The sequence below is a fragment of the Borostomias antarcticus genome (genome assembly GCF_949987555.1).
Source record: "Borostomias antarcticus genome assembly, chromosome: 29".
Taxonomy (NCBI): Eukaryota; Metazoa; Chordata; class Actinopteri; order Stomiiformes; family Stomiidae; genus Borostomias; species Borostomias antarcticus.
Window position 1 is genome coordinate 2,319,926 of NC_140262.1, and position 22,703 is coordinate 2,342,628.

At 46.9% G+C, this 22,703-nt stretch overlaps 1 protein-coding gene across 2 annotated transcripts; it reads left to right on the forward strand.

The window, feature by feature from the left end:
• Nucleotides 1-316: 316 nt before the first annotated feature.
• phyhiplb (phytanoyl-CoA 2-hydroxylase interacting protein-like b) lies at nt 317-21,416 on the forward strand (the record flags this gene model as incomplete). Of its 2 annotated transcripts, none has more annotated exons than XM_084459991.1 (5): nt 317-420; nt 14,724-14,901; nt 18,853-19,027; nt 19,126-19,243; nt 20,879-21,416. In XM_084459991.1, 5 exons carry the CDS (start codon nt 317-319, stop codon nt 21,414-21,416), a joined length of 1,113 nt encoding a protein of 370 aa, XP_084316117.1. The 2 variants fall into 2 exon arrangements, with proteins under 2 accessions (XP_084316117.1, XP_084316116.1); XM_084459990.1 differs by having other exon boundaries at nt 317-416; nt 14,705-14,901.
• Nucleotides 21,417-22,703: the final 1,287 nt, after the last annotated feature.

Below are 22,703 nucleotides of genomic sequence, written 5' to 3' on the forward strand. Positions count from 1 at the left end.
CGTTTCAGAGGTTCAAATTCTGCGTCTCCGAGAACATTTTGCCCGACTGCCGTGAGGCCATGACGATGTGCTGACGCTCGAGCGGGCAGCGGAGACAACCGGAGAACGGGAGGAGGAGGAGGAGGAGGAGGAGGAGGAGGAGGACGGGAGGAGGAGGAGGAGGGGAGGGAAAGCCACAGCAGGCTACAGCACAGAGAGAGAGTGGACTGACTGACTGACTGACTGACTCTGTTCAAGGTGAAGATCAATCCTGCGGCACCGCGGAGGTAGAAGCCACTGAAGGGGAGAGACACACGCGGAATAACCGGTTTGGAAAATGGAGGTTCCACGCGTGGAACACATCAGCAGCCCCACGAGCCCGTGCGTGGACATCAAGAACCTGAGCTTGGACGCAATTCAGCTGTGTGACCGAGAGGGTAGGTGACGAGGCTGGCCGGACCCCAGTGGCATGTCTTGGTTGCAGCTTTTATGTTGTAGGGGAGCTAGTTTCATTATCTTGATGGTTTCTGGTGTGTAAGGGTACAGACAACCTGTGCAATTTGGACGGGCAATTGTCCACTACAGGCACATGGGTGCATTGGTTGATGCAACAAGGCAGCCAGTTCTGTATGGAAGGATAAATTGCTGATTATCAATGTAGAAAGATCTCTGAGGACAATTTGCTCGGCCACAGAATATAATTGTAGCCTAATTCCACTGCACAGTTTTCACTGATTTGATGACGAACTGATGTTAAGCGTTATAATTTCTCTGTGTTCATATCGGGATTATAATCAGTGATTATTTCATTGTGTCTCTGACCGGTGCTGCTCGCGCCGTGTTTCAGCACCATGGACACGGACCAGCGCGCGGAGACGTGCACCCTGCAAAACACACACATTTTCTCATCGCCTTTTCATGTAAAAACACAAACCAACTATCATATTAAGAAGATGGACATTTGAGAGAATAACCCACACTTGATACAGTAGTTGGGGCACGCGCAAAAAATATAGAAAAAAAGGAACAAAGCGGCCAGTTAATCAGCGGATGACATCATAGAATTTTGCCTGTTTGCTGACTCGGGTTTTTGGCAGGTCTCTTAATTAAAATGACATATTAAAAGCGTTGGCCAAATGCTGGGCTATATTTCTGGAGCGATATTGTCAAGTTGTCCGATACGGTTTTACGACAGCCAGACCGAGAGACTAGAACAGGTATAGGTGGTTTCTGGTGGATTTATGGCAACGCTGTGGTAAATTACATTCATATAATCTCAGATATGTGTCTATTTCTTTCCCACAGTGGGGTCTTGTAGTAGCAGCTTTGCGCTATAGAGCCAGGAACCAAAGTTGCGAAGGGCAGGTGTTCCAGACGAGGCCCAGAGGCTGAGTGTGTGACTGCTTGGTATTCTTGACCTGTCTCCTCTCTCTCTCTCTCTCTCTCTCTCTCTCTCTCTCTCTCTCTCTCTCTCTCTCTCTCTCTCTCTCTCTCTCTCCTCTCCCTCTCCCTCTCTCTCTCTTTCTCTCTCTCTCTGTGTGTGAGGGGACCTGGAGTTCCCTCAGCCTTGCTGCCACCACAAGAGGAGGAGGGTGGAGAGAAAGGAGCTATAGAGGAGCAGAAAGAGACCGAGTCAGAGAAAGGAGAGGAAGGAGAGAGAATGGGAAGTGATGGAGGACTGGAACCACCTGAGCTGGATTTGCATAGTCACTGTGGATGGAACCAGCCCAGTCCCAGTTGTTTTGCTCAGAGGCAAAGTTATTCCTGCGCACTGATCAGCTCTACCCTCCCCAAATCCTCTATTCACCAGATATGGAAGACACAGAACTGACCCGAGACCAGCATTGATAGGCACATTTCTACCCCTTTGTGTACCCCATGATGATATTTATGGCAGGCAGACGATATGTCTTCTTTTTTTTTTTTAAGTGAATTTACTGCAGAATTAAAATCGTACATGACTCAGATTGAGTCGTTTGGGTAACCGAGTTGAGCCGGTTAAATACCGCCCATCCGTACCGTTGAATCGACAGCTTTTCGGTGGCGTATCTGGCGCGGTGTTTGTGTAAGGTCGTTGTGTGTCAGGCTAGTCAGAGGACCCGAGATCGAACCCATCAGCATGGGCAAGTGAGGGCGGAATTTGACTGACGAGCTACGCGGTGAACCCAGTGACATGAGCGACACCTCATTTTGTACGCGCCCTTCGCAGAAATAGCTTATTTTTTTCTTGCATCAGATCCATCATTATACTCATTCCACCCATCAGACACTGGAAATGTGTTTTTCAGAAGTGTTTTGTTTGAAGCTCCCCAGTGTTGTGCTGCCGGTAGGAGTGATTCCTCTCCCCAGGTCTATCATTTGACTACCAAGTGTGATATTTACAAAATGTGCTCTCACTGTCACATAGAACACGTCTCTCTGCCCCCCCCCCCCCCTATCTGAACAGAGCTACCGTCTTTGATTGGTTTAGATGCAGCAGGTAGCGTAAAGTACACTGGTCCAGCATGGAGAATGCCCACATCTTGCAACAAATTGCAGAAAATTAGCTATTCAAGTATACCCGTTTCTTCAGTCACTACGACAGCACTGCCTGCTTTGCTATGATGGGAGCCTATGACAGATCCACCATTGTGTTAGAGGATGAAGCCGTCAGACAACCACCACACCTGACACTTTTTTGTTAACCAATGTCAAGCGCACCAGATCAAATCCATTTTTCTTGTTATTTACGACCATCCCTGAGTGCTATAGCCTCAGAGCGCTACATGTAGCTACAGCTGTGTGAGGAGGGACCGGGGCCAGCACAGGACCTACCATCTGCTAGCGAGCTAGCCCCCGCTAATACCCGCTAGCCCCCACTTGATACACACACCCCATGAAAGGAGCCATTTAACACATCCTAGCCGCAAATTGGGTGTAACGAGGCCACGGAGATAAACAAACCAACAAGCAACCAAATCCTTCCAAACAACAAACAAGGGCGTCGATTCATCGTTATTGTCAGTCTGTTGTGGTTGACTCAGTGGTGGACATGTTTAGTGTGGATGCACTGTTAGTGGCTCATCATACCCATTCTGCTATCGCCTACACACCATTTAATATTATAGTGCTAGTGATGACGATACATTTGACATCCATAGTGTATTTTGAAGGTGGAGTCCATTCAACTGCAGGGTATTTAATGGATGATGTGTCTGAGGGGGCAGGGCGTTGGAGATTGGCCCCGGACAGAAGCACTCCCCTGGGGCTCAGTGCCGCCTATCTGCTGCCTTGCCTGGAGGCCCCAGCTGGGGAGCCTGGATGTCTCACAGGAGCTTTCAACGTCAGAATGCAAATGTCATCTCCAAATAGATGGAACAATCCCCATGATGCAAAGTAGTATTAGCTGCTGTAAGCCACACCTGGTGTTCTCCCACAAAGAGAGAGAGAGTGTGTGTGTGTGTGTGTGTGTGTGTGTGTGTGTGTGTGTGTGTGTGTGTGTGTGTGTGTGTGTGTGTGTGTATGTGTGTGTGTGTGTGTGTGTGTTTGCTTGTATGGTGTAGGCCAACACACATCCATGTTGGATTGGAAATTGCCATTTCCTAAAAGGAGATTAAGTTAGACTCTGTACTATGTACAGTATGTTAGCTATTAAACCAACTGTATTTGCAAGTTTATGCTAATACACTCCTAAATCAGGCTTGTATTTGAGTTTTGTTTAATGAAAACCCAAGGATTCCACTTAACTACTGTAAATGTTCTAGCTGAAGAAAGACAACACATTTCTATAACAGGTATTACTAAACTAATATGAAGAATATAGAATTGTACAGTATGTCAGTATGTCATTATTCTCTTCAATAGGTTTATATTCTAGAGATGGAATTCTGAGGCCAGAGAAGACAGACTGTCTCATTGGAGCAGTGCTCTGTGTCTAATGTGAGAAGACAACATTGGCAGCATCATTTCACACAGTAGCAAGTGCCTGTCCTGCCCTGCCTAGCCAAACACAGGATGCCTGCTGGCTCCAGACCCACAACATAGTGTGTGTGTGTGTGTGTGTGTGTCTTGGGGGGGGGGTCATGTGGTGACTTTAGTATTCTGTGTCTTTCGCTTGAGAATGATTATCAGCAGCCTGGCCGCTCAAAAATGCAAATAACAGTCGTTTATGCGAGCGTAGAACCTTGTGAAACCTCAATTTGCCTAGATATGCAAATTCACTCCACAGACAAAGTGTTGTGGGTGGATAAAAGTGCAGGATGTCCGTGTTCTGAATACTAGTTTCCTTTGGTAATGATTTGCCAAGATAATATACATTATGGAAATGGTTTTACGATATCCATTTGAAGCAACTGCATTTTTTTTTTTAACTCCTCAACCTAGTCTCCTTCAAAACCTAGTGTGAATACTCAAAATAGTTCCTCTCGGAGCTCTGCTGTAGGATATCAGCCCCAGCAAGCATCTAACATCATGGATTCATGGGATGGTGGTGGAACCCTGAAGCAGATAGGAATTATTATGTTTGTGCGGCAATCAGATTCAAGAGCGGTCAGAGACAGACGGACGGACGGACGGACTTACGGACGGACGGACGGACGGACGGACGGACGGACGGACGGGCAGATACAGTAGATGGACAGACAGACAGACAGACAGAACCTCCTTCTCTTAATGTGAACCTTCTTCTCTTAACTCTGGCATCATTTGTTCGACTCATACCCGGGTCAAATCAGTACACTTGATTTAGGCTCTCTGCCACCATCTAACAACGGGACTACAGACCACGCCAGTCCAAAGTCGACTAAATCACATGTGCCCTATAGGTCAACAACAGAGCAAGCTTTTCCCCCCACAAATCCGTATGTTTGTTTTTCTCGCACATTTTTTTTTAACGTTTTCTCTCTCCCAGTCCTGTCGCTGCTTGGTCACATTAGGCTGCTTGGTCACATTACGCTGGCACGTGGGGGTCTATTTCTGTCTCTGAGACCCATGAAATGTTAATGCTGAGCCCTGAGGCTAAAGCTGAGGCGCGCGCTGACGTAGCCAAGTTGAATTGGTTAAACTCACTCCTCAGTATGAACACCGCCCACCTGTGCCGTCGAATCGCTAGGCAAGCGAGGGTGGGCGAGCGACGCAGCGACACCTGTGACAACAGGTCGATACACAGTTGAGCTCAGCTTGACCGGCTGGGGTTGCTGTAGTATGTGGAGAGGGTTTACGTGGGTGTTTGTAACCATGATGAATTGGTTTGTATTGGGACTGGGACTGGATTGGGGAAGTGTATTGTGTTGTAGTGTAGTGGTGGGTAGTCATGGCATTGACTGAGCTGTGGGAACCTACTGAATGAGATACACTTCACACACTTGGACATGGATGTAAACACATCCCTCATAGGACCACAGAGTTGTTTATGGAAGAGGGGAGGGTGTGTGTGTGTGCGCAGTAGAGATTTATGTGTGTATGGTAGGAGATTTGTTTTGGTATGTGTGTGTGTGTGTGTGTGTGTGTGTGTGTGTGTGTGTGTGTGTGTGTGTGTGTGTGTGTGTGTGTGTGCAGTAGAGATTTATGTGGTAGGAGATTTGTTTTGTTGTGTGTGTGTGCGTGTGCAGTGGAGATTTATGTGTGTATGGTAGGGGATTTGATTTGGTGTGTGTGTGTGTGTGTGTACGTGTGTGTGCGTGTGTGTGTGTGTGTGTGTGTATGTGTGTGTGTGTGTGTGTGTGTGTGTGTGTGTGTGTGTGTGTGTGTGTGTGTGTGTGTGCGTGCGTGGATGAAGGGCCCCATCTGTAGCCTAAATCACACACATTAAACACGGATCATTTAACCCCACAACCGCTGTCACCTTAATGATGCTATTAGAATCAGCGCCAGTCTGCAGAAAGATGCTTTTAATTAGGAAAACAGATTATGATGGACAAGTTATTAATGTAGCACCAAATCTAGTAGGTCATAAGAGTCATAACAGAAATGAACACAGTATGTTTGGTCAAACTAATTCTGTCTCCCTAATTCTAATACTAAAGGAATGGTTCCCTACAAATGATAACAATATTTTATAGAAGGTTACTGGCTTCGCATAGTATTTTTTGAAAATGCTGTTGATAAGGCTTTGAATGTTTGTGTATTATTATTTCCTACAACAAGAATCCCCTAACCACCCAAACCAAGTCATAATCACAGAGCAGTTAAATACTCACATTCTCTATTTGTCATAGTAATTTTGTTCTGTCCCATTAAACCCACTAATGCTAAGCACTGTTCTGGCCGGGCCCTGGCTGTCGTGGTCTACCAGACTGTGACGTCATGCCTCCTGCTAATTACCCATTCAGCTTTCATCATGGAACAACAAGAACAAGGAACTTCCTCTACTCCTTAATCCCAGCAGGAAGGAGGTCTGGGGCCCTCCACTCTCTCCCTCTCTTTCACCCTTCACCCTGTCTCTCTTTCATTCTCTCTCTCTCTCTTTCCCCTCTCTCCTCTACCCCTCTCACACTTGGCTCAGCTTCTCTCTCTCTCTCTTTTTCTCTCTCTCCATCCCTCTCCTCTCACCCTTGGCCTCTCTCAATGGGGGCCTTGTAGTGGAATTAGGACCCCCCGTGTATGAAGAGAGGAGAGGATGAAGATGGCCTTTGTGCCCGTCCTGCTCTGCCCTGGTCTGTCCATTGTACCACAGACACACCAAGGTTATTAAAGAACAGAGGCTCCTCCCCTACCAGTCTCACCGCCGGCCCGGGCTTCCTTTTAATAGCATCTTTGTTGCGGCGGCCGGTCACTCATCTTACATTACATTACATTACAGTCATTTAGCAGACGCTTTTATCCAAAGCGACTAACAATAATTGCATTTAACGTAGGAAGAGCCAATGTACTACTACTTGCCAGAACTCACAAGTGCATCTTCTTTCTAAAACAAACAAGTGACTAAGAGCATAATCTAGTGCTGAAGGCAAAGTGCAAGAATCACAATCTAAAGTACAGTGCAATACTCTTACTCATTATAACATCTTTGTTATACATTCATTATCTTTCCCTTAGTGGTATATTTGACTGTCATTGGTTCAGTCTGTGTTGGATCAAGGATAGTATGTGCTGGTCAAGGGGGAGGGGCCTGACCATATGTTCATCTTTTCTTCAAAGTCAACAAACAACAAACGTCAACAACAACACGCTGACGCTTATGTCATCTGCGCTGAGGTCGAGGAGGGCATCTGAGGAAGGAAGGACAGGGCGCACGCAGTGCACACGACGTGATGTCATCGATCTGGAAATGAGACAGAGGGGGAGTGAACCAGGCTGCAGTTGCAGGGCTTTCTCTCTCTCTCTTTCTCTCTCTCTCTCTCTCTCTCTCTCTCTCTCTCTCTCTCTCTTCTCTCTCTCTCTCTCTCTCTCTCTCTCTCTCTCTCTCTCAGGGTCCAGATTATGGCAGATCATCTCTCCCACAACATCCCTCCCATCCCCCTCCCATCCCCCTCCCTCCCCTCATTCTTAAACGCACCCCCCCCATATCCTCCCTGACCTCCCTCCACCCCAGAGTAATACTGACCACTGCTGGCGGATGATGAAGATGATGACAGTGATGACATAATCTGAGCGCGTGCCAGCTGGGGGCGTGTACCAACAAACACTAAAACCCCGGCTGAGCCAATCAGCAGTCGTCTCAGTGCTCTCCCAGGCTCCTCTGGGGCAGCGTGTTGGGGCTGAGCTGGGGCAGAGCTGTAGGGCTGCTGGGGCAGACACACACACACACACACACACACACTCACAGGACATGTCTGGTCAGCGTTGGACCGAGTAACGCACAGCTACTGCTGTCGTCTGACTGAGAGGAGGGGAGTTAACGTCAGCAACCATCACCAACCATGATGAGAGGATGGTCTTCTGCGGGTAGGTCGACCAGACTAAACTAGACGTTCACTTTCTGTTTTTCAGTTTTTATTCTCATGGTTAATCTCACACAGCCAGACATAATCCTGTTGCATCACATCCACTAAACTAAGATTAAAAGAGGAGGAGGGAGAGCGTTTAGTTTTCGTGTTTCAGAAGAGAAATACTCAAATGTTGTTTATGAACAGTACGGTATGGTACAGTATAGTGCAGTATGCTTACAACGTAACTTTTGATATCAATATAATTATTGATTGTGTCCTCAGACTGATTGGTTGAATGGTTGGAGTATGGTTGACATCTTCCCTCCTGGTTTCCTTCTCATCACCTCCGCCCCGTCCACACGTACACGGATATTTATGAAAACATACTTTTTTCTCTGCGTTTTGGCCTCCCATCCACACGTGCAGTTTTTGGTCACTGAAAACTGATATTTTTGAGGACGCCTTCCAAGGTGGAGATCTGTAAAAACTCTGGATAAACTCGCCATTCTCTATGGAAGGAAGAGTCTGAGCAGAACAATGGCGGCTGTATACAGGACTCTATATTTGGTCCATGTTGCTAGGCTTGATTAACGCCTTAGAAATCCACACAGCTTTACTCCAGCACTATCCCGCCGAGAGGAGGCGAATAAATATACTGCGGCAAATAGTTTTTATTCCACCTCTCCATAATGGTGCGAGCTCCAAAGTAGGACTACGCCGCAAACGTTGCTCCTGGACCAGGTGTGGACGGTGATAGTTTCCAAAAATCTGTTGGTGTGGAGGCGATTTTTTTCTTTTAACGGGGGGGGGGTAGAAATATTTGTGTTCGTGTGGATGTGGCCTTAGGCTCAGGAGCCAAAAAATCATTGTCAATTGGGAGGGGGGTTGAAACTGCCACATCTGGATGTGAGAAGGTCACAGAGACGAGGGGTTTTGACTTGCATAAAGCTCTCGACCAGCAATACCAAACATGTCCTGCTCGCACACACGTGCGCACGCACAGAGCCACGAAATGCATTCATGGGCGGAGGTCTGTGCTCCACACGAGCAACATTTCTAGTTTCAATCTGAATATTTTGTCAAGGTACTGTAGTAACTTTGACGACCAGTGGTTGTCCAGTTTTTACTAAAGATGAATTCTTTTAATACAGCATTTTATGCAGCCATTGACTTGGGACATGACTTATAATGGTGGAAGGCCAAATAAGGGCACAATGTTGCCCTAAAATGCTGCCTTAGTAGGCAGTTGCCCCTGAATTGGGACACAGCCAGTGAATCATATCTGGCATGCAGCGGCTGTAGACTGTCAAATGTAATACTTTTAGAGGACTAGCAATCAATTAGTCGTGGTTTCAGAAAGTAAGCTTGGTGTTTTTCAGTCACAAAATTTATATAATTATTATCCTCATAATGGAATGAGTAACCCTTACAGTGCACAGTGTGTGTGTGTGTGTGTGTGTGTGTGTGTGCGTGTGCGTGTGCGTGTGCGTGTGCGTGTGCGTGCGTGCGTGTGTGTGTGTGTGTGTGCGCGTATGCAAACGTGTGTGGTGTGTGTGTGTGTGTGTGTTGTATGTGTGTGTGTTGTGGCAGAATTTTAACTTAATCTGTGATTGATATCATTTCGTAACAAAATGTCAGTGATACAGTAGTACTCAGAATGGCAGACGAGGCTCCAGGATGGCTGAAAGATTGATTACTAACAATGACCAAACAAAGCACAGCAAAAGGTTTGGGTCTGAAGTTTGGTTGAGTGAGCACGTCATCCTGTGACATCATCCTGTGATTCAGGAGCAATGCATAATACTTGATTAAATAGTGTATGCATCTGAAAATTAGGCTTGTTTCATGTGAACAGCTTTTTCCACCACAGTGTGTGTGGTCATAAGTAATTAGCCTTGAGAACCAATGGTTCTTGAGCCTAGTGGCCCATAGGACAGGAGCCAATCTGATCTGATTCCTTCCTGAGCTTGATGTGCAAGTACCCCCCCTGGACATGATGCTATCGCAACCCTTGATGCTGAGTACCAAGCAGGGAGGCATTGGGTTTATAGTTTTTGGTATGACTCGGCCGGGGATCGAACCCCCAACCCTCCCAATCTCAGGGTGGACACTCTAACCACGAGGCCACTGTGCTGGTGTGTGATCATACCAGAACAAATCTGTTTGAGAGTTTAAAGTCTCTCTCCCTCTGGACTGCATTGACCGAGCAGTGGTAAAGTATGATTTATGAGTTAATTTGCCAGTGTCACTGTTTCTAACCAAGGCACAGGTTTACAGCTCAGTCCAAAATGGACTGTATGCTCATTTTGAAAATATCCTGTAGTCCCCATAGTATCCATTATGATATGAAATCATTGGATTATAATCTGGTGAAACTCCTATAGATTTTCTGCTCTGATTCTCACTGATGTATTTCGCATGGTTCTGTATATTTTGACAGTGGATTAATGTCCTTTGATACTAATGGTCTTGGCTGTTTTACAGTAAAACATTGTTCATACATTAATCCCTGGATTATAATCTGGTGAAATTGGTTCATGTTCAAACATGAATCCCACAAACCTTGACCAGGAACAATGCTAATACTGCCACTAACCCCATGATTATTATTACTATTGATCTTTGAACTCCCATGTGAGGTAACTACACACTGCTCTGTACTATAATAATGTCGACATCCAATTAAAATGTAAAAATATGTCAGAGGTTACAAATCAAAGTATCTCTCTCTTTATAATATTCTTTGATCTAGATTACTTTTCTTCAGATATTACTATGGAAACAGACCGTGCTGGGCATCTTTTATAAAGTTCTCTCTAAACACAGTGAAGAGAGGCCCTTGTTAATGTGCACACTTCTTTTTAAAGGAAGTGTGTGTGTGTGTGTGTGTGTGTGCGTGTGTGTGTGTGCTGAGAAGCTCACATGCTGTAATTACAGAGAGGTCTTACATCATCCTACCCACTTGACTTGTTCTCTCTCTCTCCCTCTCTCTCTCTTTCTCTCTCTCTCTCTCTCTCTCTCTCTCTCTACAAATCGCTATTCCTAGGCATTCGCGTGTGTGATTTGTTGTCTGTGTGTGGATGTGAGTCAGTAGACAGCAGCAGAGACAGTTATTTAAGTTTCAAAAACCCTCTAAGGTAATGTGTCTGAGAATGACAGACCCTTCAGCTGCAGTACAAAGCCAGCTGTAACAAAGAGACATTTCTGCCAACACCTTCTCTCTCTCTCTCTGAAAGATCAGTTGGAGTCCAGGGAAGACTGGAGGACTGTCAGGAGAGTCTGACTGGAAGCACGGAAGACTGCACCTGGGGTGGGTGGGCTAGTTACCCTTTCCACAGCCCCTCTTAGGGCCAACCCAACCTAACTACAAGCACAACAAAGAAAAAACAGCCCAGGGAACAGAGCCAGGTAGAGCACCACAGTGCTACTGAGCCCATTGTTGAAGATGGTCAGAATCCACCTCACGACACCAATCCCTTGGTGAACTTCCAAGCAGCTGAAGGGGCCCCAGTAACGACAAAAACGAACGTTGTCCTTTAAAGGCAACGTGGAAAGCAGAGTGTTCCTCTTCAGTGAGATCGTCTACGAGGAATTCCTTGAAAGGTTTGGCCAGTTGGGAAAGAGGACGGAAGGTATGCCAGAAGCCAAGAGTAGAAGAGAAAAAGAAATTCTCGAGCTCGTGAAAGAACGAAGAGCACTACGGAAGGCTTGGAAAAAGACGGAGGAACATCAGAGAGAAGGCTTAAAAGCCCTGTGGAATGACATCAAGAGCCGCCTAGCATCACTCAGAAGGGCTGAGCGCATCAGGAAGAGGAGAAAGAGGAAGGAGAGCCGGCGTTTCAAGTTCCTGAAGAATCCCTACAGAATGGCAGGAAGCCTGCTGGAGGAGAAAAAGAGTGGCACCTTGAGCATAGCCGAAGAAGATCTGGAGGACCAAGTGAGGAGGCAGATGTCAGACACAGAAAGGCATCTCCCTCTACGGTCCCCTGGCTATGTTCCCCAACCACCTGCCCCAACGGAGGAGTCCGAAGTGGTACCACCCAAGCTGAGTGAAGTGGAGGAGGTCATAAAAAGGGCAAGATCTAGCTCCGACCCTGGGCCAAACGGCATCCCATACAAGCTCTACAAGAGATGCCCCCAAGTCCAGAAACAGCTATGGAAGCTAATGAGGGTGATCTGGAAACAACAGAGCGTCCCCAGGGAGTGTTGGAGTGCTGTGGCACACCTGATTCCGAAAGAGCATGAGTCATCCACCATCGATCAATTCCAGAGTATCGCCCCGCTGAATGTCGAAGGCAAGATCTTCTTCGCAATCATAGCTAAGAGGATGACCAAGTTCCTACTACGTAACAACTACGTAGACACAAGCTGCCAGAAAGCGGGAGTTCTGGGCTTCTCAGGTTGTTCAGAGAATGCATCGATAATCTGGGACCAGATCCAGTACGCCAAAAGAGACAAGAAGGACCTCCACGTAGTGTGGCTCGACTTTGAGAATGCATACGGATCAGCTGATAAGCTTCACCCTGGACTTCTTCCATGTGCCTGTGTGTGTCAAGAGCATCATAGAGAGCTACTATGCGGATGTGAAGATTTGCCATTCACTACAGCAGTATACAACTGAGTGGCAGCACTTGGGCAGGGTCATAGCGATGGGGCGCTCCATCTCACCCATCCTCTTCACAGCCTCTTTCGAAATAATCCTGATCGGATGGGAACAGGGCTGCCAGGAAACGTATGAAAAGAAGAAGTTGCGGTACGCTGACCTCGTGGCAGAATGCCAGGAAAAAGGCTGGAGAGCAACAACGTACCCAGTAGAAGTCGGCTGCCGTGGCTTCGTAAGCCTCTCAACCAAACGCTTCCTGAGGGACGTTGGCTTCACGGCAGGGAAGATCAAGAACATCCTGAAAGATCTCACTGAAGAAGCAGAAAAGGGAAGCTTCTGGCTCTGGCTGCGAAGAAAGGACAAGAACTGGGGAAACCGAGAAGCCGCCTAGTACAGACCTGACGATCGAGTGCCAGCTGCAGGAAGTGGTAGAGAGACGTCCCTGACCGCTGCCCCACCATCCTGAGATGTTCTGGTGATAAAAGGGGCGAAACATCAGAGAAGGATGGCTCCCAGCTGAGGATCCTGCAGCTGGTACTCAGGCACTGGCTGAAGAGGGTCCGACAGAAGTGCCGCACAGGCCAACATCTGCCTGAAAACGTCCAGGTTTCAACATCTACCTGGACGTTTGGTATGCGGTCAGGTGAAAGCCTGGCTCAGGGATAAGGACGCCCCTGCCATGCAGAGTCCACGGACACTTTCTGGCGAGCAAAGGGGAAGGAATACCTTCCCTGCGGAGGTGCGACAGGCACAGATGCCTTGCAGGTAACAACACCAATCCTAGGGATGCCCTCGGCTGCATCTCAACAATATGAGGCAGCCTCCTCCTCTCCTCTCTTTTTTTAAGCATGACATTTAACTGCAGAACAGTGGATGGAGCTTTACAAATTGCTATGGGGTGCGTGGGACGATAATATGGGGCTGCTTGCTTCTCTGAATGGCATGTAGTGGCTCTAACCCGTGGGAGCCCACTCATCCTGGCGTTGGCTGAGTGACATCTATTGAAAAGGAGACTCAATTATCACGCTGTCGTCCCTGCTTTTATTATTCATTATGCATCGGCGCTGCGCCGGGCGGTAAGAGAGAGCTTCGGCCTCGGCTGTGGCCCACGGAGCCCTGAAGTGCTTATCCCACAGGCGATGACGTGCCCCACTTCTCCGCCCCTCTAGCTCCTCCCACTCCTCGCCGTGGACGCACTTGTAAACATCACGTCGGAGTTCGCAAGCGTGGGTTGAAAGGGCTGACGCACACTGGGTACGTGTTGTGGCTTTGAGAGGAAGTCTAATCTGGGACAAAAGAGCGATTTCTAATCCAAACTTCCAACGATCGTCAGTGGACATCCTCCGCTGAAAGGCCTTTCTAATCAAGTAGGAGCAAGTGTTTATCGGTGTCTGGAAAACCATATTTCTTACCCCAGCCTTTTCTTCTGTGTAGATGAACACACCTGTATTCCCTTAGGACAAAAGAGCAGCTAAACGGTACTCTGCATCCCCCCCCCCCCCCCATCTTCCTCTTCTCCTCCCCCCACCCACCTTCCCCCTCCCTGCCTCCCCCGGGGCGCTTACCCAGCATGCCCCCAGGAGCCCAGTTGCCATCTCCCATCATGCTGTGCTCTGCCTGTGAGAGAGAGAGAGAGAGAGAGAGAGAGAGTGGTGTGTAGGTCATTGTGTTGACCTGGTTCTAGGGACCACCTCCCCTCTCCCCTCCCTCTCTTCTCTGATCTGAACTGGGAGTGTCCATGTCGGCATTGCTGTAATCGCTGGCTGGCACTGCTGGTGTGTGTGTGTGTGTGTGTGTGTGTGTGTGTGTGTGTGTGTGTGTGTGTGTGTGTGTGTGTGTGTGTGTGTGTGTGTGTGTGTGTGTGTGTGTGTGTGCACGCGTGCATGTGTGTCAGCTGATACAATAGTTAAGTTTACAATTTATGAGGGATAAGGAGCTTTCAAGGGTAAAGGGTAGTGGAGAGAGATTTGGGCAGTGCATTTACAGTATATTTACAGTAAAGGGCAGTACATTTACAGTACATTGAAAGTAAAGTACAGTACTGAACTATGTGCACTTGTGCTGTGAAGGGCGCTATAGAAATAAAGCTTTACTTACTCTACGCCTTCACAGCATTGAACAAAGGTTGTCATGGTAACAGTAGTATGGCGTATTGACTCCCAATGTTTCGCTGTCTCTCTTTTTCCCCCTGTTTCTCTCTCTCTCTCTCTGTCTTTCTAAAATACCCTTATTCACTACAGACTAACCATATATGTTCCTCTCCCCGTGTCCACAGGAAACAAGTCCCAGGACAGCGGCATCGCTGAGATGGAGGAGCTCCCCGTGCCTCAGAACATCAGGATCAGCAACATCACCTGTGACTCCTTCAAGATCTGCTGGGACACGGAGCCCAGGGTGAAGGAGCGCATCACCCACTACTTCATCGACCTGAACAAGAAGGAGAGCAAGAACACCAACAAGTTCAAACACAAGGTAGGACGACCACCGCCCGGCTGACGCCAGAGGACTTCAAACACTAGAATAGAATAGAATAGAATAGAAGAGGATAGAATAGAATAGAATAGAATAGAATAGAATAGAATAGAATAGAAGAGGATAGAATAGAATAGAATAGAATAGAATAGAATAGAATAGAATAGAATAGAATAGAATAGAAGAGGATAGAATAGAATAGAATAGAATATAATAGAATAGAATAGAATAGAATAGAATAGAATAGAATAGAATAGAATAGAATAGAATAGAATAGAAGAGGATAGAATAGAATAGAATAGAATAGAATAGAATAGAATAGAATAGAATAGAATATAATAGAATAGAATAGAATAGAAGAGGATAGAATAGAATAGAATAGAATAGAATAGAATAGAATAGAAGAGGATAGAATAGAATAGAATAGAATAGAATAGAATAGAATAGAATTGAAGAGGATAGAATAGAATAGAATAGAATAGAATAGAATAGAATAGAATAGAATAGAATAGAATAGAAGAGGATAGAATAGAATAGAATAGAATAGAATAGAAGAGGATAGGATAGAATAGAATAGAATAGAAGAGGATAGAATAGAATAGAATAGAAGAGGATAGAATATAATAGAATAGAATAGAATAGAATAGAATAGAATAGAATAGAATAGAATAGAATAGAATTCGCCTTATTCACCTGGCAGTCATATTGGTCAGTCTGGGGTGTGGATGCGGAAGTGCCCGTTGACTTCAATGTTAAAAGTTCACTGGAAAAACACCACTTCAAGATCCGAAATAGTCAAAATAACAGACTGAATACACTATCGGGGTTACAAACTCATCATTACCAGACTCCGATTGTTTTTCACTGCCGTTGTTTTCGCGTTTGGAAATACATGGAGGTGAATGAGCCATAGTTAGCCGTCAGCTGCATTCACTCCGATGTATTTCCAAACGCAAAAACGGCAGTGAAAAACAATCGGAGTCTGGTAATGATGAGTTTGTAACCCCCATAGTGTATTCAGCCTGTTATTTTGACTATTTCGGATCTTGAAGTGGTGTTTTTCCAGTGAACTTTTAACATTGAAGTCAACGGGAACTTCCGCATCCGCACCCCTCATTACGTCAGACTGACCAATATGGCAGCTGAGGTGAATAAGGCGAATAGAATATAATGTTTATTTGTCATGTGTAACAAGTACAGGTACATTGGAATTCTTGTAATCGCTTGTCCTTACCGTTCTATTAATACATCCATGGTCCTCACAGTATCTTATCAGTGCCTATCAGTTCCTCATCCTCGTTCTAGGTACTCATGAGTACTATCACTACTATACAATATCTACACAAAACCTATTTGTTCCACTACTTGATTGCTATTGAGACGTGTAACAAACTAAACATAAAACATAGAGTTCAGAAATGTGTGTTTGGTAGATGATTACTCTGTTGTAACAATGCTTCTTGGCAATACATTTTATACCGTTGGAAAGCCTGTTTCCCTTTTAAATGGGGCCTCATTTGTGAGGAACATGCATTTGTGGGATGAGCAGCACACCTGAGTATGTAGGGGGCCCCCCATGAAAAATGAGCCAAATCTTCTCTGCCAATGCCAAACAGCTTATTCTGCTGTTGCTATTGACTACCCCCAGGTGCCAGATTGTCTGTTTTCTGAAACTGCTCTGGTTGACATCTCTACCTTTAGTTCATCATTCAACGTTGATAAAGAAACGTTTTGCTTTGAAGTTTATGCAGAGCAATGGATAAAAGCTTTGAAAATAAACACTACTCAACAGTAAAGAACACTATTGATCACTGCTTAAAATGTGTAGTCTTGCTGTCGTGTTACATATTCACTATATAAGTAAGTAGTAAAACCTCTACATGATTGTTACAGTATTTAAATGTCTGTGTAGTAAAGAAGTAGTGTTTTGACAGTTTTTCACTACTAACAAGTAGCAAAACTCTCTGCTCGATTACTACTGGAAACACTACTGTTTTTCTACACAACTCTACTGGTAGTATCAACTACAGATTCACTGCACCGTTCCTACATGTCACTACATACAGTAGCCACTACTACACTAGTAGGTTTTGTATAGTGATTCAGTAGTACTTTTTAATGAGGTAATGAGGTTTTAATGAGGTAAATGAGCTGCTGCTAGACATTTAAAGGTTCCCAAACCGGCATTTTACTATACTATCCGTCGTCTAGCAGTCTATCAGTATCATCCTCATCTACTTATCCCATCTGATCATGGATGACTATGTCTGTGTCCATGATGTGCAGTGCAATTAAATAATGTTCAAGTATACAGTTGCGTTGTGTTCAAGTGTTGTCAGGTGTTGGTTCAAGTATTGAAGTGTACAGTAGTGCAGAGTCGTGTGTATTGTGTATAGACAAGGTGCAAGGGGCAAAGTGTCAAGTGATCAGTTGTTGGTTTGGGGGGTAAGTGGTGGATAGGGGGTAGTAGGCCGATGGGGGGTTAGCGGAGGGGTGGGGGGGTGTCAGCAAGGGCAGGGGAGTGGGATTGAGAGACTGGTCCGTCTGGACAGACCAGTCACGGGGGCGGGGGGGGGGGGGGGGGGGGTAGCTGTCTAGGCAGAGGGGAGATAATAGGTCGTGGGGGGGGGGTCTAACCAGGGGGTGTCTTCAGTGTCAGTCTAATGCAGCTGCTGGCTGTTGAGTTTGCAGACCACGTCAAGAAAGAACCTGTTGTGGAACCTCTCCTTCAAGGTCCCGATGCTCAGCCATCTTCCGTCTCTCCGGCAAGATGGTGCAACCAGATGGTAGCTGGGGTTGGTGTCTTTTGTGATGGAGATGGCCTTCCTGCGGCAGCATTGGTTGTAGAGATCCTCGATGGCTGGGACGATCTTCAGCGCTGTCTTCACCACCCTCTGGATGGCGTGTCTGTCATGGGCGGTGGTGTTGCTGTACCAGGCTGTGATGCCTCCAGTCAGGATGCTCTCAATGATGCTGTGGTAGAAGTTCTTAAGTGTTTGTGTGTGCTCATGCCCTATCTCCGCAGGCACCTCAGAAAATAAAGGCGTTGTTGTGCCTTCTTTAGGTGTTCTTTGTCCAGGTCAGGTCATCAGAGATCTGTATCCCTAGGAATTTGACGTGGCTCACCCTCTCCACGCCCTCCCCATTGATGATTCTCTCATTCCCTGTGGAATTGTGGGCGCTCACATCGCGAGGAATTAAGGAATGAGTGAATGAGTGAATAAAGAAATGAATGAATACCTGAACAAATGCATTAATATGAATGAATGAACAAACGAACGAACGAACTAACTAACTAACTAACTAACTAACTAACTAACTAACTAACTAACTAAATAACTAACTAACTAACTAACTAACGAATGAATGCCTATATGGCTTCAGAAGAATATTAGAGTCCCCCGGCATGTTTCATCTCTGAGTCTACTGCAGCAGAGGAGCAGAGACAGACTTGTTTTCCTGCGACAGTGGGGTGACCTTTCTCTGCAGAGCCATCCTCGGCTGCTTGCATGGTCATGCTCCTAGAGGACTCCTTATGGCAGCTGCTCTAAGGCTTGACTCGTGGGTGAGGATGATGCCTGGCCAGCCGGCTGTGCTCTCCTCATCCACACACCCACAACCTTCAGAAGATAATGAGCAGCGAAGGGCATGCCTTTACTGACTTGTGCTCTCTCTCCCTCCCTCTCTCTCTCTCTCTCTCTCTCTCTCACTCTCTCTCCCTCTCTCTCTCTCTCTCTCTCTCTCTCTCTCACTCACTCACTCTCTCTCTCTCTCTTACACACACACACACACGCTAATATGAGTTTTCTAGCCTCCAGCCGTAGCATTACAGGTCAGAGAAAGCAGAGTCAAAATCAGGCTCAAAACAAGCTGTAATAACATGTAATAAAGATGTAATAACATTTGAACCTGATAATATGCAATGACGGTAATATCGTCTATTCTATTCAGGACGTGCCCACCAAGCTGGTTGCCAAGGCGGTGCCCCTGCCCATGACGGTGCGAGGCCATTGGTTCCTGAGCCCGCGTACCGAGTACACGGTTGCCGTGCAGACGGCGTCCAAACAGAGCGATGGAGACTATGCCGTCTCAGCGTGGAGCGAGATCATCGAGTTCTGCACCGGCGGTGAGGGAGACGACGGAGTGAGAGAAAGAAAGAGAGTTTTCTTTAACCTGACCCATTGGTATTTTATCTGCTGTCGTTTGCTCTGTCTGTTCCCCCAGATTACTCATCAGTCCACCTGACCCAGCTCCTGCAGAAGGCTGAGGTCATCGCCGGCAGGATGCTTAACTTCTCCGTCTTTTATCGTAACCAGCAGAAGGAGTACTTCGACCAATCCAGGTACACCCAGCTCACTCACTCATTCACTCCCCCCACCCTACCCCCGACCCCTGCCTCTACCTGGACCCAGGCACACTCACACACACACAGACATACACCAGTCCTGGGCTCAGATCCCCTTCCTCTCACCCTAACCCGGGTCCGTATCCTTTTCCTACCCCCTCCCTACCCCAACCCCTGCCTCTATCTGGGCCCAGGCACACTCACGCACACACACACCAGTGTTTGCCATGTCTCTCCTATTATGTTTTTAGCCTCTCTTACTCTGAAAATGTAATTGAATGTAATTTATGGCTTTATAAATGTTCTTAGTTGGTAGACAAACATATTCCTGGAGCTTGCTCGATCGCTTTGTTGAGAAGGGTCAGGGGAGAATTTTTACAGCTCACTTATCTGGCCCCCGGGTGAAACTGTTTTTTTGCTTCCCTCTGGAATATGTAGGGTGGGTCGTATGCCCACCTCCCTTGTTCTATGTAAAGCGCATTGTGTTACCTCTGTGTATGAAATGCGCTATACAAATAAAGCTTTGATTGATTGATTTGACTCACTCACTCACTCACTCACTCACTCTTTCACTCACTCTTTCATTCACTCACTCACTCACTCACTTACTCACTCACTCGCTCACTCGCTCACTCACTCACTCACTCACTCACTCACTCACTCACTCACTCACTCACTCACTCACTCACTCACTCACACACACTTCTCTTTCTTGCCCTCCAAAGAACATCTTAAGATAGCCAACGGTTATAGCTACCGTGCATCGATAATGAAAGACACCCACGCTATTGTATTTCTCTTCAGCGCCTCAGACGGCTCAACCACAAGCTAGCTAATGGGAACACTGCTCAGAATACCTCCAAGGATAGTCTACATTTCAGGATTTATACAGGTAGCATCATGCAGAGCTGCAATGCGATAGTTTGTTGTTGATAATGTCATCTGAGATCGAATCCAGATGCCCCCAGCTGTGTTATTGTCTAACTGGAGAGTGCCCTCTGAGAGTGTCACGTTATCAATTATGAAATCCTCCGAATGTCCTTTACAGTATTGAGTGTTTTTCTCTCTTCTCCTCCTCTCCTCGTGTTCTTTCCAAGCCCCCTTCTCTTTCGCTCAGCTTTGGGGATGTCACAGACTGCTTTTATCCCAGCAAGACACATTAAGAGCTGTTACAGTATGTGAAGTGGTTCAGGGATAGGCAATTCAATCCATTTGCATGTTAAAGTCATTGTGAGTTTCGCTTTTTGAATGCCAAACATAATACGCTACACTTAGTAGAAATTAGTTCCATTTGAGCCTCCACAATGTTTGCAGGACAGAAGAAGGGGGAGAGATTGTACTTCAACGGCAACAGCCGTTTCTTTGTTCAGAGACAATGTGATAACGAGCCACTTGGCAGTAATGCAGTAGACCTGTGTGTAAGACAGAAAAAAGCTTATCCTAACGCATACCTTGAAGTTTCCGTCCAGGGTTTCACCACCGATAGTACATTAGCAATCCTCCAACCACCTGCTCTACACTGCGGCCGCATCCCATTTCCATGGAAGGCCCTGGAACCACCCCTGTAATGCACGCATGCCGTTTCCTCATTAATGCTTGGCGCGATGTGACCAGCCCCTCTTCTCCCCTCAGGGACACCCACAACAACCGCATGCTGCCCTCTGTGAAGGACGACAGCGGCAGCCACGGTTCGCCCATCAGCGGCAAGCTGGAGGGCATCTTCTTCAGCTGCAACACCGAGTTCAACACCGGCAAGCCCCCCCAGGACTCCCCCTACGGCCCCTACCGGTTCCAGGTGCCGGCCGAGGCCTTGTTCAACCCCAGCGCCAACCTCTACTTCGGGGACTTCTACTGCATGTACACGGCCTACCACTACGTCATCCTGGTGCTCGCCCCCCAGGGTTCCCCCGGGGACGAGTTCTGCAAGCAGCGGCTGCCCCTGCTGGACATCGCCGACAACCGCTTCCTGACGTGCGTGGAGGAGGAGGGCGGGCGGCTGGCGTTCCGGCACGCACAGGACGTGATCCTGGAGGTGATCTACACGGAGCCGCTGGACCTGGCGCTGGGCACGGTGGCGGAGATCAGCGGGCATCAGCTGATGAGCTCATCCACGGTCAACGCCAAGAAGGACCCCAGCTGTAAGACCTGTAACATCAGTGTTGGACGCTAACCGGCTAGCTGGCTGGCTATCTGGCTAACCAGCCAGCTGGCTAACTTGCTGGCTATCTGGTTAACAGCTAGCTGGCTGGCTAACTGGCTAACCATTAGCTGGCTAACCGGCTAATCACTGACTGGTTAATAGTCTAACTGGTTAATGAAATGACTGGCTAATAGCTAAAGCTAGCCCTTAATCACACCCACTTTTCCATCCTCAGCCCACTCTGCCTATCCCCTCTCTCCTCCCTCCATCTTCACCTTCTCCCCCTCTTCCCTGAGCCTACGTAACTCACACAGACTGTTGGACTTTGTAATTGGTCAATCCTGTCGCTGTCTCTCCCTTCTCTGTGAAGGTATGTATTTATCAGCTTCTTACCAAACAGGCTTTTCTCTGACCAGCTCTCTCTTTCCCCCTGAACTACGCCAAGGAGACGGCTTTTCTGCTCCTGTTTTTCACTTCTGAGGGGAGGGTGGGAGAAGGAGGACGAGTCTAGGTTGTTTAGCATGAAGGTGAGGAGTGGTGGAAGCAAGCTAAGTGCATTGTGGGTACCTGGGGGGGGACCCTGCCAATCTAACAGTAACCACATCACTTCTTTCACCACCTAACCGGCTGTGATGCTTTGCTTCTAACTGGCATTTGGCGCCCACTAGAGTTGCGAAATTAACGTTTTGCCAAAGGTCACTAATGGTCTGATTCTGTGTTGCTAAAGACATGGGGGTGGTAACTGTTTTTAGCAAGGCATCATGGGTCGTTCTGTTATCTTGTGATGACGGGGCTATCTGAAAGAGCATGGTTTGGTTGTAGCTGCAGCATGTATATGATATCAGCCTTTGATGTCGACACACCCACTTTGTCAACAGCAGTGTTCAGTGTTATTTATTCTCTTATCTTATTAACCAGGGGGGGAAATTATACTGTGTGGAGCATAATAAACGTGACAAAAAAACGTAGATAGAAAAATATTTATTTTTACTGTTGTATAGAAAATGTTTGGGTGAACCAGAGAGGTGCACGATACAAGGACTTTGATCATAGCGAGGAAATTGATCCAGAATGGTGATCATCTCAAGTAAAACAAGAAAGCGAAGAGATCAACGTGCACCGAAGCTAACATTCAACAGCCTGTTGTCTGAGGGGATGTGATGTGCACCTCCGATCAGATCTGAGGGGAATATAACCATAGTTACCATAGTTAATCTCACATTTTAACCACACCTGATTGTAGCACAACGATTCAACAGCTGACCTTGCTAGGCATGCAGGCAGACAGACAGACAGACAAACAGACAGACAGACAGA